The 19,301-nt window shown below is 38.0% G+C and overlaps 1 protein-coding gene across 2 annotated transcripts in view; it reads right to left on the reverse strand.

The window, feature by feature from the left end:
* MARCHF1 (membrane associated ring-CH-type finger 1) overlaps positions 1-19,301 on the reverse strand; it is a 459,926-nt gene that overhangs the window by 154,645 nt on the left and 285,980 nt on the right. For both annotated transcript variants that reach the window (XM_066280136.1, XM_066280125.1), the window contains exon 3: positions 12,658-12,708. In XM_066280136.1, the coding sequence (XP_066136233.1) occupies positions 12,658-12,708 (51 nt within the window). The remainder of the gene's footprint in view (positions 1-12,657; positions 12,709-19,301) is intronic.

Here is a 19,301-nt window from a genome sequence, read left to right on the forward strand (position 1 = left end):
AGATAACCACCCATGGCTAGTGGTTACCATACTAAACAGTAATGTTGGAGAGTAAATAGTCAGCTACTTGCTGCTTGAAAACTTACTTGTATAGAAGTTTTTTCCCATATATATTCTAAAACATAATCTTTTTTATCTTAAACTGAAAGACCAAGACTCTTGGAGAAAGATTTCCCCCATTATCAGTAAAATAGGTGAGAACTGTTCACATTGTTAGACAGGTTTGAAAGATGTGAGATTTTAATTCATCTCACAAGTCTACTAATATATACTACAGTAAAAGAAAGAGAATATAAAAACACGCAAGTCCAACATGAAAGAGTATAAGTTAAAATGAACTGGCCCATGGGACATATGAGATACATTTGATATATGCCTAGTGAGCCACTACCAGTGCTGCTTATTGTCTTGGCACTCCGTTCCCCTGCTCTGCCTGTTCTCTCCCTCGGAGCGGTTGGCATGCCCTATTTTCTGAGTTCTTTAGAAGCCTATGCTTGGCTGGGCATTGGTTCAGGAGATCTCAGCTATCCTGGTGATAGCCAGAGTTCTTCAGCTCAGTAGGCACAGGGCACGCAGACTGACTGCCAACAGCAATCCCATGCCCCATGTGTCTGATTCCCGGGCCAACCTGCAGCTTTGTTTCCGAATTTCACCTCCACAGACATAGTTTTTCTTAACAACTATTTTCAGTGAAAATTACTTTGATTCTGGACTTTCCCCAAAGAGAGTCACCTTCTCTTTAATAGCTGTTCAAAGGTGATAGAATGAACTGGTTAAATGTTGAAGGAAGACTATAGCCATCTACTAAATGTTGGAAGACATAAAGTATTATTAATCTTTTTAGCAGATGTTCTGTTTGGAGATTTAATCACTGGCAATACATAAAAGTGGAATTTAAAAATAGCCCCTGGAAACCATGAAGCCAAAATTTCTTGCCTTAGAGATGAATCCCTTTCCTCGCCAACCATCCAAATGTTGGTCATGTTAAAGTACGTTAAAAAAAAAAGTACCTCCGACTCTTCCTTTTTCCAAGGGCTGAAAAAATTAAATGTGGTACTAAGATAGAAAGAAATCATAAATTAAGATTACATAGTTGAAGGACCATATTTTACTGAAGAATAAAGGACAGACTTTATTTCAAATACCCCTAAACCTTTTGTTTGCCAGAATACAGGTGAGGTCTCAGCTATAATATAATTGGTTAACAAAAGCTGGCCAGCATTATAGCATCCGAATCATGACCCATACAGGTGTTCTCCTCTATGACCTTTGGTTGTGGGCACAGAGGTCACCTCAACCAATGATCAGATCAGCAGCCTCCACAGGTACTAGGCTTCTGGCACTATTAGCTCAGAGGTCCTCAAAATGCTTTAGCTGAAGGCAAGGCTGATCTGTTTGTATATCTGAAGCTTTCCCATGAGGATAAAGTTTAACTGCTCCTGCTGGAAAGGTATCAGATTTCTTTACTCGCATACTAATAGAAGGAGCTCAAAGTGACCAGGCAGCAGTTACCGCTTTAAATTTAGTGGGGCTTTCTGTCTTCAGATAAAAGTGTCCTCTCTGTAAACCAGGACTTATAAACCCACAGAACCTAAAGTGTCGGATGTGGGAAGCACAAATTCCCCAAGTGGATCACCGGGAGTAAGGTTACTGGTCAGCCAGGTAACTCCTATATCTACCCTTCCATTCTTATACCCAAGTATTCTACCCATAAGGGGCAAAGCACCACTTAGTGGTTGTTGGTTTAAAAACACGCTGCATTTTGTGGGACAGTGTCTTATTCTCCCAGGATGTCTTTTCAGAGCTGATTTCTCTGATGCATCCATCTTCCAAAGGACATATAAACGCCGTATCAGACGGCAGCATCTGGCTGATAGGGCACCTGCTGAGCAGCATGAATCCCAGGGCCACACAGCCATTGCCAAACCTGTTTTGCTATAAATGAGTCTGGGTTAGGCAGAATCCTGAGTACATAGATTGAACAGTCACTTCTCAGCTGTCGCCTGAGGCACAGGGCCAGGTTTGAAGCGAGGGGGTGAGGCACTCACCTCAGGCACATCTTGTAGGGGGCACAAAGAAACTCAGCAATCAGAGAAAAACAGTATGTTAAAACAGTATTTTTTAGAAATCAAAGCAAAAAATCCCATGATAAAACACGCATCAAAAACTTAAATAGAAAATCAGTATTATAGATTTTTTCCTTTTGCCTCTGGCTGCATATAGCCTGATAGAGCACGGATTCTGTTTTTGTATAAAATTTTGATAGTTTATTTATAATAGAATTTTTGCATGACATTGTGTTGCATGACAAACCATTGCATTGACATTTGTCTTGACTTTTCTGATTTTTGGTACACTCTTACATTTTGCATCTGAGCCTAGTACTTTATACTTCCTTCCCTTTAGTCCAGTCCTGCACAAGAGACAAACCCAAACTGGAAGGTACCTAATGCAATCAAGTGGCTGGTTGGTCTTCCTGATAAATGGCCCTAAGTGGGGAAGGCCTAAGATCAGTCATTGCTTCAAACAGGCCAAGCAGTGGAGGCAGCTTGTTCACCCATGGTAAGGAGAAGACTGCAGTACTGGTGCCCAGGCATGACCTCCTTCTCTGCTACCATGGCTACTCCATTTAGAGACAGAGGCTGGCTGAAGACCACTGGATGAGTCACCCTTTCCACCTGGTTATTTGGTGTTTCTTCTGCAGTAGATGGTGGGTATGTAAGAGTGATATTAAAAAATTCTCGACCCTGGCTAGTTGGCTCAGTGGTAGAGTGTCAGCCCAGTGTATGGGTGTCCTGGGTTCAATTCCCAGTTAGGACACACAGAAGAGGTGCCCATTTGCTTCTCCATGCCTCCCCCTCTTGCTTCTCTCTCTCTCTCTCTCTCTCTCTCTCTCTCTCTCCCCCTCTCTTCTCCTTCTCTCCTGCAGTCATGACTTATTGAGCAAGTTGGCCCCAGACACTGAGGATGGCTCCATGGCCTCCAGCTCAAGTGCTAAAAAATGGCTTTGGTTGCAATGGAGCAAGGGCCCCAGAAGGGCAGAGCATCGCCGCCCTCATGGGCTTGCTGGGTGGATCCTGGCCGAGGCGCATGTGGGAGTCTGTCTCTCTGCCTCCCCTCCTCTCACTAAAAAAGAAAAATTCTCACTTGTCACACATCCAGGGTGAAAGACTACCACTTGATTTAGGACAATTTTCTGCAAAGGGAGGCAACTAATGAATTATCTGAAGCTGGGGAGGAGGTGGCCAGCACTGAGCATCTGGGTGGGGCATCTATAATAAACACACTTTCTAACTGGTGGGTCTTGATAACAAGTTCACAGACTGGTCTGGTCCAAGAATCACTATTCTCTATACCCACAGATTCCATTTAAGAACACATGTCCTCAAGCCAACAAAGCAAAACAGGCTCCATTCATTCACTCAACACATATTTACTGAGTGTATATCAGTATCAGTCACTTTTCTATGGGTTGAGGAAGCAATATTGAACAAATAAATAATGCTTTTGCTGTCATAGTGCTTAAGTTAAACAAAGAATACAGAGGTTGCGTATTATAACAAAATCCTGAAAGAAAAATACAGCAAGGAAAGGAGACAGGTATTCACTGATACGATGGTATATTAGGAGAAATGGGAAAAAAATCAAGGAAGCCAATTGGTCAGGTCTCTGGGGAATGAGCACTGTGGGCAGCAGGAAGGGGGATTCCCTGAGGCCATGCTTGTGTTTGAGAAAACAGTAAGAGGCCAGCATGCTGGGAACTGAGTGACTTAGAGCAAGAGGGATAAAAAATGCAATTACAGAGAGAGCACAGAGCTAGATTAGGGCTTCTTGGCCTTTGTAAGGATTTGTCTTAGCTCTATGTGATCCAGGAAGCCATTGGAGGGTTTAAACAGGAGCAAGACACTATCCGATTTCCATTTGAAAAAGATCATTTTGGCTTTTGAGTGAAAAACAGACTTAAAAGGTGATTGTTTCCATCCTGTCACCATTTCATTCCTGTCTGTTTCCTGTAGACACCTGGTGGATCAGGCAAATGACAGCAGACCAGGGCAAATGTATCCAGGTGGCATCCCTAACTGCAGCTGCTGTGCTGCATGTGGTGCCATTACCGGGGAAGAGCAACACACTCTCTGGCACGTGGGTTGAGGCTCTTACCCTAGTAATGGGTTCTTCCCAATAGCCATCAAAACAAAGAGCAAGCGCAGTCTGCACCCACCTGGCATGGACATCTGTATACATCACTTGTCCTACCCCAGGGATATGTCACAATATAGCCTGGAGGTGACCTTGATGGTCTGACAATTGTCAAACATCAGGTTAGTCCATTGCATTGAGGACATCATGCTAATCAGATCTAACGAGCAGGAAAGGCCAATCATCTAAATTCTTTATGAGGACCCATGTGCTCCAGAGGACAGGAGAGTCTACCAATATTCAGGAGCTAACCAAATCAGTGAAGTTTTTAGGGGTTCCATGTGGTGTGCATGTCAGTACATTCCTTTTCGTGTTTAGGACAGATTTTGCGTTCTACTGTAGTGTTGAGAAAGACCCAGAGTGGTTGGTGGGACTCGGGATTTTAGAGGCAGCAAAACCACACTTTGGAATAATGCTTAGACCTTTAGTCAGATGACTCAGAAGGCAATCAGCTGTGAATGGGGCCGAGAACGAGAGAAGGTTCAGCAGCAATTTCAGCTCCAAAACCAGCAGCTTTGATGCCAGAGCTGTAATAAACAGCACATGCTGTGTTACCATAGTAAATCAGACTGCAGGTCGCAAAATGAGAATGGCATGGGAACCCTAGAGTTCGAGGTCATCATATTGCTGCAGAGTTCTCTTCCTAGTTTGAAAAGCAGCTCTTGGCATGCTACTTGGCTCTATAAAGACTGAAGGCATGACCATGGACATCGGTTGGCCACAGATTGAACCTGTCCCTCATGAGCTCAATAACATAAGTTTATTGCATGGTAGGCAGAGCAGCAATTCACTAAAAAAATGGACTTGCCCATTATGAGAAGGTAGAGTTCCTGCTACATAACACAGGAGCTAGAAATAGGTTAAAACTTGGAGGAATCTGATACAGCATTTTTTTGTTGTTTATTCACACCCTGGTTTAACTTTACATGGTTGATTAGAACTACACTCTAGTAAGAGCATGGTGCTTAGAATTGGAGATCAGAGACACTTCACCAGAAAGCCAGCTAGTCTAACAGAACTGAGGATCAAGAAAAGGATAGGCCCTGGCCAGTTAGCTCAATGGTAGAGCATCTGCCTGACATGTGGATGAGCATCTGCCTGACATGTGGATGAGCATCTGCCCTACATGTGGGTTTCCTGGGTTTGATTCCTGGTCAGGGCACACAGGATAAATGCCCATCTGCTTCTCCATCCCTCCACACTCACACTTCTCCCTTTTTCTCTCCTCTCCTCCTGCAGCTATAGCTCAATTAAAGCAAGTCAGCCCCGGATGCTGAGGATGGCTCCATGGCACTAAAAAATGGCTCCAGCTGCAACAAAACAATGCCCCAAATGGGCAGAGCATTGTCCCCGGGATTACCGGGTGGATCTTGGCCGGGGTGCATACGGGAGTCTGTCTCTGCCTCCCACCCTCTCACTAAAAAAATAAATAAATAAATAAATAAATAAATAAATAAATAAATAAAGGATATAGGAAATGAGTGGCAGAAGACGATGCATCACTTACAGCTATGGCAGCTGTAACAGCAAGAGCTCATTCAATTAATCCATGTCTTTTAATTGTTCCCTCAGAAACTGTGACCTGTCCTCCTCTGTAAGTAACCATGACAGGATGGCAGAAGTTCATATGGATCTGAGTGTTGCATTGCGTGGGCCACAGCACGTGCTGCGAGTTCCACCATGATTCAGCCTGGCTCCCTTCCCAGTGCCTGGGCAACTAACATCCTGCAACTGTGATTTTCTTTGGAAAATTGCCCTTGGCTTCATAGAAGCTTTGTCTGTATGAGAAGAGAGGCAAAGCACCCAGAAGTTTCCCTCCCTTGAAGTGACCTGAGAGAATGAATGCCTGGTGTAGTATAGGAGCAGGTGAGTCCTGCACCCATACCTCTATAGTGGGGACAATTTCAAGTCCATTTTATACTGCAGGGTCCCTCTGGCAGGACTAGGGGCACTTGCCTTGACTTCCTTCTCTTCCCTGCCTGCTTCTCCCACTCCTTTAATGGTTTCTTCTGGGAACATTCCTAGAGTAACTTATTACAAAACATTCTCATCCTAGGGTCTGCTTCTGGGCAACCTGACCTAAGACCAATACCTATTACACACTTATTTGGAAATTTTGAGTAGGATATTCGAATCTGGAATTTCCAACAGAAATGTGGGCTAGAGATACCTATTGGAGAGTTGTTGCCCTGGGAGGCTACGTAAAGTCGTGAGGCTAGATGAAATCACTCAATGAATGAGTCTATATTAAGAAAAAGCCTCGAGATAGAAGAAGGTCTCAGGCTTTCTTCATTTTCCCCCAACATCTTTACCAATTCAATTAAATTTATCCTCATTTTCAGCATTGGTCTCAGGACTCAGGCTCTATAAAAGTTCTCAGATTAGTCCACCTCATTTTCAGTAGCTCATTCTTAGTTGTTTCTTAACTCTACATCCTATTCCACTTCATCACCCTATCAAATTTACCCTCTGAAGGTATGTAGTCTGAAGGTATGGCTGATTTATAGGTCCCTTGTATAAGCAAACTAAGATCGATCTCTCAATAAATCAGAACATTAAACACCTGTTCAGAGATGCAAATGTTTGGCTCAGGTTAAGCTGAAAGAAATCCCGAAGTATTTTACATTTGGGGAACACTTTCATCTTGACCTTGTTGGAAATTTTAAAGACGGGGCTGGCAAAATGTAAATAAATGAAAATTTATAGAAGTAAAATCAAAGTATGTATTCCATCCAAGAAAACCATTGACTTAAAGTGTTATGCTTCATATAATGCCCTATACATAGTAAGCACATCCTTACAAAACTATTGGTTGAATAAATTTTATTTACTATTCCATGCATCTGCATCTCCATTTATTGCTCAATAAACTAGGGTGCACAGACAAGAGAAAACTTCAGAAATATCTTACACACTATATACTATCTTTACCTTAACATTATACATGATATTTCTAGACCAGCTGAACAGTTTAGATCAGTGGTAGTCAACCTGTCCCTACCGCCCACTAGTGGGTGTTCCAGTTTTCATGGTGGGCGGTAGTGGAGCAACCAAAGTATAAATAAAAAGATAGATTTAACTATAGTAAGTTGTTTTATAAAGATTTATTCTGCCAAACTTAGCAAAAATCCGACATAAAGTACTTGGTAAATAATTATTATTTTATGCTTTAACTTGCTGTAACTCTGCTTTATAAATTTTATAAAGTAAAGTTACTTCCCTACTTTATAAATCACCATTACTGTGGAAACAGTGGGCAGTTAGAAAATTTTACTACTAACAGAGATACAAAAGTATGCGGTAGGTATGAAAAGGTTGACTACCCCTGGTTTAGATGAACCTCTGTCAAGTAAATAAAGTCTTGGGAATATAATAAGAAATGTGGGAAATGAACTAAAATATCATTTTGTTAAGGTAGTGGCTTTTGAATTTCTTTTCATAAGTAGATTAGATTCTGTGAGCTGCTCCCTACATAGATGAAAAAGCATAAAGTGTTTCATTTAAAAGAAAATCCTAGATGTTAATTTGAATTGAAAGTACAAGGCTTTCTTTCCTTTTGACAGATTGCTTTTGAAAGGTTTTTCTGGTGAAATACATAATACACTGTTGCTAGTTGCATGTAATGATCCTTCACCCAAGAAGAAATAAAAGAAAGGCCAAATTTGGCTAATTGTGCATCATGAGGAACTTATTTGTGAGTCACACGTGCGTTTAAAAGCAACAAGCACTAATATCAAAAGCAGCTTTGCCAAAAGAAAAATTAAGTGATGGATGAATGGATGCTGCCATGTTCACACTGAAATTATTTTGACAATCACACATTCATTGTTTTGTTTTAAACCTACATAGCTTCTCTGTAGCTTTTTGGTCATCTTTACCATATCCAAGCCATATAACTCTTATTAGAATAAGAAGAAAAAAAGAGAGAGAGAGAGTCACACATCTACCAGTCTTATATGTCCTAAAACAAACTAGAAATATAAGCTAATAAACAATTAAATGTTGGAATGACTGTAAAATTCAAAGAATAATTGCAATTAAATAGTACATGGTACAAAGATTCAGAGGTAAAGACTAAGGAGAAAACTGGTAATATTCACTAACAATTCAACACTTATTTATCCCATGCTTGGATATTTCATACCCACAGCAGCAAGATCATGTTTATGCAGTCCTGAATAGCAAGAATAATGTTTAGTTTCATACATAGTTACTAAAAACAAAGACTCGAGAATCTTGATGGGTTCTTAACCCATCTTTATGTTTCCAAACCAGATAACACTTGTAGGTATAAAGAGAATGCATCCTGTTTTCAAAGTTCCATGTCAAAGACCCCTAAAAACTATTTTCATAAGTATTTATTTCCGTATAGTCCATATTTTCTAACTTCTATGCCTTGAACTTATTCCCTTTAAATGTGTTCTCTTCACTGTTGATCAAGTCATATTCATTATACAAGTCCCTGTTTATAGGTCATTCTTCCAAGATACCTTCTCTGAGGTTATCCTGTTTTTACTCAAGGGAAGTGATCATTCTCTGAATGCCCATAGCCTTCAGTGTCTGCTTTTATGACTAATACACCAGAGGTTCTCATGACCCTGCCCAGGTTTAGTGATTCTTCTAGGACAGCTCATAGGATTGAACTTAGAGTCACACATAGAGCTATGACTTATTACTGAGAAAAGATGCAAATAAAAATCAACAAAAGGAAAAGTTACGTAGGGCAAAGTCCAGAGGAAACAAAGTAAAACTTGCACACTTTCAAAAGTTTACACCCAGTGAATTTAGTTGTACAGGATGCACTTAATTTCCATAGCAATAAACTGTGACAATGTGAAAAGTGTTGTAGCTACCAAAGAAACTCACTGGAGTTTCAATGTCTGAAGTTTTTACTGGGGCTGGCCCTGTAGGTATCCACTGTCCAGTATATACCAACATCCTAGACTCCTCTAGGAAAGCAGGTATTTAGGACAAACTGAATAGTTTGCACAGTTTAGGCACAGTGAGCCATTTTTATTAATTAGGATGGTACTCTAATCCTAAAATCCAAGTTTCCAGATGCCAGGCAAGAACCAACCTTCCAACAAGTCTTTCTAAGAATAGGAGTCTTAAGCCTGCTCTGTTAACTTTTCTGCATAGAAAGTCATACAGTTTGAAATATTATATGTAATATATATATATATATATATATATATATATATATATATATATATCACATTTCAACTCCATCACTGTAAGATCTTGGAGGACTGGGAAGATTTTTTTTTTATTACCTATCAATTCCAGTATAGAATAAGATTCCTGATGGGAGACATTCCACAAATATTGATGATGAGAAGGTCTGTTGATTCAGGAAGGAACCACAAAAAATTGGCAGTAAAGTAGACTCAACAGTGTAGGGGACATTCCTGCTACCCCATTCTGAATAGAATCCTCCATATCACCTGCCTTTTCCCCAAAACAAAAGACAGGGGATGGTGCAAACTTGATAAAAGATAATGAAGACACCTATTATGAATGATACTGCTATTGTCTTCAGATAATATATATACATATAGACACACTTTTTAGGGAAGCAGAATTTGCAGTGTTCTGTCAGATAACTAACATCTTAATTAGTCCTGTCAAGTCTCTTACTTATCCTTACTCCACTCAAAAAACAATGCATATATTATAACCCACGTCTCAAATTCATGTGCTTATAAAAAGACCTACTGAGCACATATTTGAGGCTATTACTGAGATATAAAATATTAAGAGCCCCATAATAATAAAAGCTAATGCTTACACAGGGCCAGAGTTCTAAGCATCATTCTAAGAGGTAGATACTGTTATGTATTCTCCTTTCACAAATAAAGTTACAAGGGAAGCTAATTCACACTCTCAATTACTCTGTTAGGATGATTATCAAATCCTTGAAAAGCTCACAGTCTTTATTATTTTGACATAAAAAATTATTTTGATAAAATTTGAGAAAAACCATTCTTCTTACATTTTAATGTTTTCTTCTCTACCACTTTAAAAGTTGGCCTGGTGTGTAGAAGTCCCAGGTTCGATTCTCGGTCAGAGTACACAGGAGAAACGCCCATCTGCTTCTCCACCCTTCCCCCTCTCCCTTCTCTCTATCTGTCTCTTCCCCTCCTGCAGCCAAGGCTTCATTGGAGCAAAGTTGGCCTGGACGCCGAGGACGGCTCCTCCGCCTCAGGCACTAGAATGGCTCCAGCTATAACACAGCAATGCCCCAGATGGGCAGAGCATCGCCCCCTGGTGGGCACTCCAGGTGGATGCTAGTCGAGCGCATGTGGGAGTCTGTCCGACTGTATCCCTGCTTCTAACTTTGGGAAAAAAATAAATAATAAAAATAAAAGGACTAAAATATAGCTAGATTTTGCCATTTCATACTTGGTAAGTCACAGGGTCTTAATGAAAAAATTTACCACTTAATAATTCATGAAAAAGTAGTGAGGACTCAACAATGTATTTAGCAGTCATGACTGTCACTCTGAACATAAATAGAAGTTATATTGTTTTAAATTAAAAAAGGATGCATACTAAAATCTTTTTATTCCTAGCAGTGTGAGATAGTTGATTTTTGCTCTTGCACAATTAGTGACTGCTGAGAAGAGAGTGTTTCATTTCTCTCTGAATGGCATGCATTTTTATCATCAATTGTCTTCTACATAATTAATATATATCAGAGCCTGGAAGAACTCAAAGAAGAAAATCTACATTCTTGACATTTTTACTTCTTATAGAACAAAATAGAAGGTGAAAATGTTATAAACAAGATGCATGATCTCAAATTCAAACAGCTGTTTGAAAATGTGGCCATCATTGCACTTCTGGATCGAGAAACAGTATTTGGTGTGAGGAAGTTGTCAGTACTGTTTACAAGTTTCTAGGTCAATGTTCACATTCAAGTTCAGAAAGATGACAATATTCTCCAGCTGCGGGCAAAGCTCTTCATAATAAACATTTCAAAGATATTTTTTTTAATTTACAGCCACTTAAGGAAAAACTCCTGAAGTGACTGACAATATCATTCTCATGTCACACAGGAGGTGAAGGTTAGTGAATGTCTAAGGTTACTACAGAAGTAAAAACCTGTGCAAGCAGCAACTTGCACTCAGCTCCTCTCTCCACAGCACTCTTAGCCACTAAGTGACATTACCTCTCAAATGTCTATGGAGGTGCTCAGAGTTAAATGGAGTTAGACACATTCAGTATGATGTATTGAGCTGCTATTCTCACTGTGTCTCTTGTATCTCTGTATGTAGAAGAATTGACTGCTGTTGTTCTGGGATATCTTTTAAGGATGTTTGTACCATGGATGGTATGGACAGGAATGCTTATAGTCTATTACAAATTTTTGGGTTTCCTAAACGCGAGGTTCTGCTCCTGTGATCAACCCAGTGTGTCTGTGGGTGTCCCCTAGCCATCTTGGCATTGTCTCAAAAGAACTGGCTTTGGGAAGTCAGCTTAAGAAAATGCGAATCGACTGGCTACAGCTGTCTTTCAGTGAGTAATATAGTCCTTTGTTTCCAAAAGCAAAACAAATTAAAAAATATATCCTTAAATTGGAAGTAAATTTGGGTTCTGTAGTGGCTAAGGTTTATTACTTTTTGGCAGGTCCTCTTGAAGAAAAAAAATACAAATTATATATACAAAATTAAGTTCAATGCGGTGGAAGATTTTCTGCAAGTAAAGGGACCTTAATGAAAGTTTTATTCATGATAAATCCATCTCTGTCTGAATTATATTTTTGGAAGTCATAAATGTCCAATTAGACAAATGGCTTTAAATGACTTTCTACTCCCCAAGCACCAAGTCTATGCGTTGTAGAGTGCCTTGTTTTAGAGAACAGATCTTAATTTTTGTTTTCAAGGCAATACAAAAATCTAGAGTATCTTTCCCATGCCAAAATGTTTTTCAACAGTCTGCTGTCTTGGTTAGATTTATAGACAATCTAGGCAGTATTTTTTTTTCATCTATTGACTTTAAATGAAATATAACCAATCTAATGTCTTCAGTTGATTTCTAAAGCCTGCCCAGTGACAGGAATAGCTAAATTCTAGCATTATTGAGCCCAAACTCTTGAAGCATTAAATTCATGGAACTTGTACCATGAATGTTGATACAGTTTCATCTTGGGTATGTGGTAGCTCTATAATGCTTGAAACAAGAGGGAAAGAAACATACTCTGTATGACTTTGTATGCTACTCTGAAAGTAACAAATGATGTTTTTGCATATAGCATTGAAGAGGAAAAACTAGCTTAACTTGTTTTGTTGTGTAAAATCATGTTCTTTTATCACAGTAAAACCTTGGAAGAGTTAAAACCATTAGTAAGCCATTCTTGTGCATTGTTCACAGAATACAATTATAGGTTAAACATTATAAAATATTTACTTAAATCATAAAATATGAAAATTAATAAACAAAAAAACAAAGTTTACCTACTTTTGAAATATTACTCGATCGACTTGCAGATCGTCCTGGGGATTTTTCATTCTGAAAAATAAAATTAGAGTCATTGACTAAACATATGGCAATAGTCTTTTTAAAATTTATTTTTTAGATTATATTTTAATTGAATTTATTGAGATGACAGTGGCTAATACCTATATAGGTTTCAAGTGTAAAATTTATTTATTTATTTATTTATTTATTTATTTATTTATTTATTACAGAGACAGAGAGAGAGTTAGAGAGAGGGATAGACTAGGACAGACAGACAGGAACAGAGAGATGAGAAGCATTAATCATTAGTTTTTCAGTGCGCCTTGCAACACCTTAGTTGTTCATTGATTGCTTTCTCATATGTGCCTTGACCGTGGGTCTTCAGCAAACTGAGTAATCCCTTGATCGAGCCAGTGACCTTGGGTCCAAGCTGGTGAGCTTTTTGCTCAAGCCAGGTGAGCCCGTGCTCAACTTGGCAACCTCGGGGTCTCGAACCTGGTTCCTCCGCATCCCAGTTTGACGCTCTATCCACTGCGCCATTTCCTGGTCAGGCTCAAGTGTACAATTCTATAACACATCATCTGCATATTGCATTATATGTTCACCACCCAAAGTCAATTCTCCTTCCGTGGCCATTTATTCCCCTTTCGCCCTTTTCAACCGCCCGCCCTCACTGTCCCTCTTGTAATCACCATACTGTTGTCTGTTTTTCCTTTGTTTAATCCCTTCATCTTTTTCACTCAGCCCCCAAGTTCCTCCCTTCTGACAGCTGTCAGTCTGTTCCCCATATCTATGCATTTGTTTCTCTAACACAGAGGAAAAGAAAAGCTTAGCACAGGCAGACATGTAAATGCTCTTGTATTGTTCTAATAGATGTACAAATTGCTTAAACAGGATGGTTTTTTTCTCACTCAATTGTATTTCTTGAGAGGCTATTTGTGTCCCTTTGACAATGTCTCAGTTAACATGAGCCCAGAAGTGTTTATTTCCAGGAATGCTTATTTCTCCAGAATGTATGCAGTTCCTTTAAAATAAAAGTTGACGGTGGAAACACAGTCCATTGCTTGTCCTTTTGCTTTTGCTACCAGGAATTTTTGAGCTAATTCTGGTTCTCAGTGTCAGCAAATACTGCATGCCTGGCACATGGTACAAACATCTGACTCATTCTTCTGAAATGCATGTTATTGATCTTTTCTATTATTTTTCTTTTAAAGTAAAAAAAAAGTCTAAAAAAACTTTGTACATAAAATGTTTAATTTGAAAATTATTTTAAAATTTTATACTGAAAACAAGTTAAAAAATTATCACCTCAATTTTTGCCTCTTATATAAGCTTTCCAATTTAGTAGAAAAGACACATGAAAAAGGTTTTGAATAAATAACATAAAAAGAGTCATTTAATTTTAAAGTAGGAAGGGGCCTTAAAGAGTGTCACTCCCTCGTGTGAAGATTTTCTGATCCTGGCGGTCGTAGAGTTCATGCCCAAGCCAGTTCCTGCCCGAGACGTTGACTGGTTTGTTCTGAAAGCTCTCTACACTCTGCCAGTCATCTGCTGGTGGACAAGTGACTGGCGAATGAGAACATCTGTATTTACCAGGTACCAAGAAATCACAGTACACTTCCATACAGAAAATGTTGGAAGAACTTGCTCTGGAAACCAAAAGTTTGTGAAGGGTCTGAATTAACCTTGCCACTGAAATACTCTAGCACTCTTCAAAAAATTTTTTTTTCTGAGCATCTGGATCCAGTACCAAAGTGGACTTGAGTAGATACCTGGACAGAGGTCATTTTTTTTTTTTGAGAACTAAGTTGTTACAACAACCTGTGGGTCTGAAATTGCCCCTTGATGACAGCTTGACAAAGTTTCAGAAATACATTGATGACAGGCGATGGCAAATGTGTTCATATGGAAATACAGTCGCTGCAGTCACTGCAGAATGTCACTGTGTCATGCACAGGCTTGCAGATAGATATTCCAGCTAACAGCACTTTTTCCTTTACATGCAACATCCATCTCCTGCAACCACTGATGTCACTGTGGAGCATGTTATTACAGACCGAGATGAGTCCCAACGATACGATTAGTTACACCTCATAACAGCCCCGTGATCCGGGGGGAGATTAATGGATCTACTACCCACAGACATTTTTCCTTGATTAGCTTCCTCTGGTGATGGAGAGGGGTACTTTTCTCCTGACATCTCAACTCCTCTTCTAGAGACTAGAAAACAAAAGCAATTCATCTTTCCTTCTCGGTGAAATTCAGGATTTTGACACAAGAGAACAGAGGTAAACAGGCCACACAATATTAATAGGCTTTGGGAGCAGTTTGGGGGCAGTGTGCTTTGTTACATTTTCTATATTTAAGTGGTATTTGAGAACATGATTATGGAGCTAGAATTGAAAGGTGCTTCAGCAGGAAACAAGAATTGTAGGAAATTTAATGTGCCATCAGATTACTTAATTTTTCAAACCCAACAGGACTTTGTGGTGTTTTCAGATAAAACAAGGAGGTCAGATTCCCTCCACAATTACGAATGAGTTCAGCACAGGGTTTTAATAAGTAGCTAATTCGCAGGCTCTTCACCAGCACTCCCCAATCTAATGGGGAGGAAGCATTTGGTTCATTATATAGTTCTTCAAGAGATCTTTTAACTTTACATCTGTTGGTTCTTTTGTCTCCTAAAGCACCATTATGTATTGAAAGAAGTAGATGAGCTTAGGCAAAGGTTCAATTCTTGCTGTGGCTCATTCTCTGTTGTCTCTATTCCAGTTAACACACAGGAACAGAGTGGCGCACACTCATGCCGGGCTGGGGGTGATGGAGAGTGAGAGACCGACTTGCCGTTAGACCCGTGGGAGTGTACTAGCTCTAGCAGGAGTATATATATTGTTTGACATTTTAAAACTTCAGTGTCCTCTCTATGACATGGAGATTTCTATAAGAATCAAACAAGTTACAGACAGAAACATTTTACAGATTGCTAGGTTATGATGGTTCCACTACAATTTACAGGTAGAGAAAACATCAGTAGTGCACCTTCATGTTTCACCATGATCATTACGAGTTACAAGACTCATAATCTAAACATAAGCGTCTGAGTTGCTCAGCCCTGCAGTTCTGCCTCTATTGTGGATTCCATTTTGGCATATAAAATTTAAAAATGGGAAATTATATTTTTTCTCCACCAAAAGAGATTTAGAAAGTTGGTCAGTTTGGCCTTTGAAGCAAAGCACCAGGAGCACTTTATATCCTGGGGAATTTCCAAAGCAATCTGTCCAATTTGCTATTAATTAATTGGGTGTTTTGTCCCATTAATATTGCAATGACATATCCTTCTTTGTAGATGAGTGAAATACGGTTGTCATACCTCATTATGATCAATTTAAATTCTTTACCTTAGATTAAATAGAAACTGCTTCCAATTCTAGCATCACTTACTGGTACCCAAATTATAGTGACTTAGTAAGTCAATAAAAGTTGGAGCCAAAAATGTTCCAACGAGTCTGCATGAAAGTCTGAGATCATCAAGCAGGAATGTTAGATTTTAGCAAATTGCTTACAGAATACAGAAAGAGAGACTTCTAGTCTTTGTAAATGCTTTTTCAAGAGGTTTCTAACTTTTGGTTTGATATGAGTGTCTCTGATATTGTCAGTTTTTTGTGATTATTTTTAATAATATAATATTTAAAAATGTTGATCAGTTAATTAAGCATGATTGAATTATTATTACCAGTAAGAAGAAAATAATTACCAAATGAAAAAAATCATTACTAAATTGTTTGAAATATTTTAAATGTTATATCTAAGAGAAACAGAATAGTTTCACCTGACCAGGAAGTGGCACAGTGGATATAGCGTTGGACTGGGATGCCAAGGACCCAGGTTCGAGATCTGGTTTGAGCAAAAGCTCACCAGCTTGAACCCAAGGTCACTGGCTCGAGCAAAGGGTTACTCGGTCTGCTGAAGGCCCGTGGTCAAGACACATATGAGAAAGCAATCAATGAACAACTAAGGTGTCACAAAGAAAAACTAATGATTGATGCTTCTCATCTCTCCGTTCCTGTCTGTCTGTCCCTATCTATCCCTCTCTCTGACTCTCTCTCTGTCTCTGTAAAAAAAAAAGAAAAAGAAAAAGAAAAAAAAAGAAACGGAGTAGTTTCTTGAAAAGGAAATGGTCTGTGTTAAAGAATACACAGTATGACCGGATATGTAGGTACCTATACATTAATTCTCTGTAATTTACATCATTGACCAGAAGAGGGCAGTAAGAAGCTTGTAGCAGGCTTATATGTAAACTGAAGGGAAAACCAACGATTCCCGAGTGAAGAGAGTCTAAGACAGTCTCACACAAATGTTATTTTGTAGTGTATGCCTCTCTTTTTCTTCTCTAGGCTAGAAGTCAAGAGAATTAGAAAAAGTTAAATGAATGAGTTCATCTGAAGGATCACCTGAAGAATTCTAAATAGATGATAGACTATTTTTGCTAGGGTAATTAAAGCTTGTAATAGAACAAAAGTTTTGAAAGCAATGTAACTTATAAAGAAACAAAAATAAACAAGAACAGAAAAAATCAAATAATGCAATAAAACTTAATTAATAGGTATATAAAAAATCCCATGTCCATTTATTGAAAAATACTCTTTTTAATATCTATCAAAATTGAAAAATTATTTGACCTAAAATAATACCTTAGCAAAAATATTCAAGTAGAGATTTCATAGGGCACTTCTTTTGATATTGAGAAAATAAAATTAGAAATAAAGACTTGAAATGTGACTAAAAAATCTTAATCACCTGAAAATTAATTATCAAATTTTTATATAATGCTTGGTCTAAAGAAATGAAAACTCTCTGGAAAATAAAAAATATCACACTAAAACCTTTGGAACACAGCAAAAGTTATATCCAGATAAACATTTTTAATTATAAATGCCTTTGTTATTCAAGAACACAGTTCAAAATAAAGTAGAATACAATAAAAATTATAAAATATAAAAGCTAAAACCCATTAAGTGGATATAAATAAAAAGGATAAAGAAATACTTTTTAATATAGCAGGTTCTTAGAACATAATTACAAAATTGAATGAACTTCCTATAAGGTTTATTAAGGGAGAGAGCCACATTATGTAGAAAATGAGAAAGAATATATAACCAAAAATCAGAAAAGACCAGAAAAAGAGATTATAAAAGCTACATGTAATACTATAGCAACATTTTGAAAACCTAGAGTAAGTGAATCATATTCTAGTAAAATAAAAGTTGCCATGATTAAATAAAGAAAAAGAGAAAAATTTGATAGATAACAAAGGAGACTGTTAAAGTAAGTGAAAGTCTATATGCCCTATGCAGGATAAGGATATGATGATTTCATAACTGAGTTGTACCTTACTTTTAAAGAATACATAGTGCAGTGGCCGATGGCTCAGTTAGAGCATCGTCCAGATATGCAAAGGTTGCTGGTTCTGCTTCGATATCCTGGTCAGGGAACAAAACAGATTAGTGTTTCTGTCTCTTCTCTCACTCTTTCCCTCCCTCTCTCTCTAAATCAATAAACCAAAAAAAGTTTAAAAAAATAATACATAGTTCCAATTTTATTTACACTCTTCTCGATCATAGAAACATTGTTTCCTAATTCATATTATTAATCTTGCATAAATGAAACTTCAAATGTATTAAGAAAGTACTCATCCCAAAAATAAAGAAGAAAAATAAAGTTATGCTCTAGTCTTGTCTGGGATGACAGATGCAAAAAATCTTTAAAGAAAAACGATTAACTGATACCTAAATAGTAGCATATATCTTTGCTACAACAGCAGTTTATGGTATTTAAAATATTCACAGGGAATAGAATAAATCTAATTTATTCTAGTCATTTTCTTATCAAGAAGTCTGTTAGCATAGTTCTTTAGATTAATACATTGAAAGGGACAAACATTATCTTATAATTAAATGCCAAAAAGATATTTGACAAACCTCAGCCATCTTATTATAATGTCAGCTCTAAGTGAAATAAGATTTGAAGAAAACCTCTTACAGTGATAAAGACAATAGTCTAAAAACCAATATCAAATATTATTCTAAATGGGGAATTACTAGAATTATGCTAATTAAAGAAATTCTGTTAGGAATGTTTATTCTTGCTACTATTACCCAATGCGTCTTAGAGTTTCTAGCAAATGTTATCACAAGAAAAAGAAATATTTTATAGAAAAAATATTAAAAAATAAAATAATCTTCTTTCATTGATAATATGTTGTTATGGAAATTCCAAGAGTCTCTAAAAGAAAATTAGAACAATTAATGAGACTTAGTACAATGGCTAGATACAAAATAATTATTACAACATGACAGAATCTCCTAAATTTTCCAAAATCTATTTTCCCTTTTCCTGTAGTGACCGAATAGTAACCGGGTATATATCTTCCCAGTCACATTATATCTCCTTTCCAGTAACAGGTTGCCTATGACTCAATTCCCACTAGTGAGATGTGAATATAGCTAGCAATTGTCAGCTTCCTACTTGTCCAATAAATCTAAAATTCCTCCCATGCTTTTGGTATTGCACTGTGCTAGGATGGTATCAGGGCAAGCCAGGAAGTCACTTGTTAAAGATAGGAGAGCTAAATTCTCTTGAGTCCT

Source organism: Saccopteryx bilineata, chromosome 1 (genome assembly GCF_036850765.1).
Source record: "Saccopteryx bilineata isolate mSacBil1 chromosome 1, mSacBil1_pri_phased_curated, whole genome shotgun sequence".
Taxonomy (NCBI): Eukaryota; Metazoa; Chordata; class Mammalia; order Chiroptera; family Emballonuridae; genus Saccopteryx; species Saccopteryx bilineata.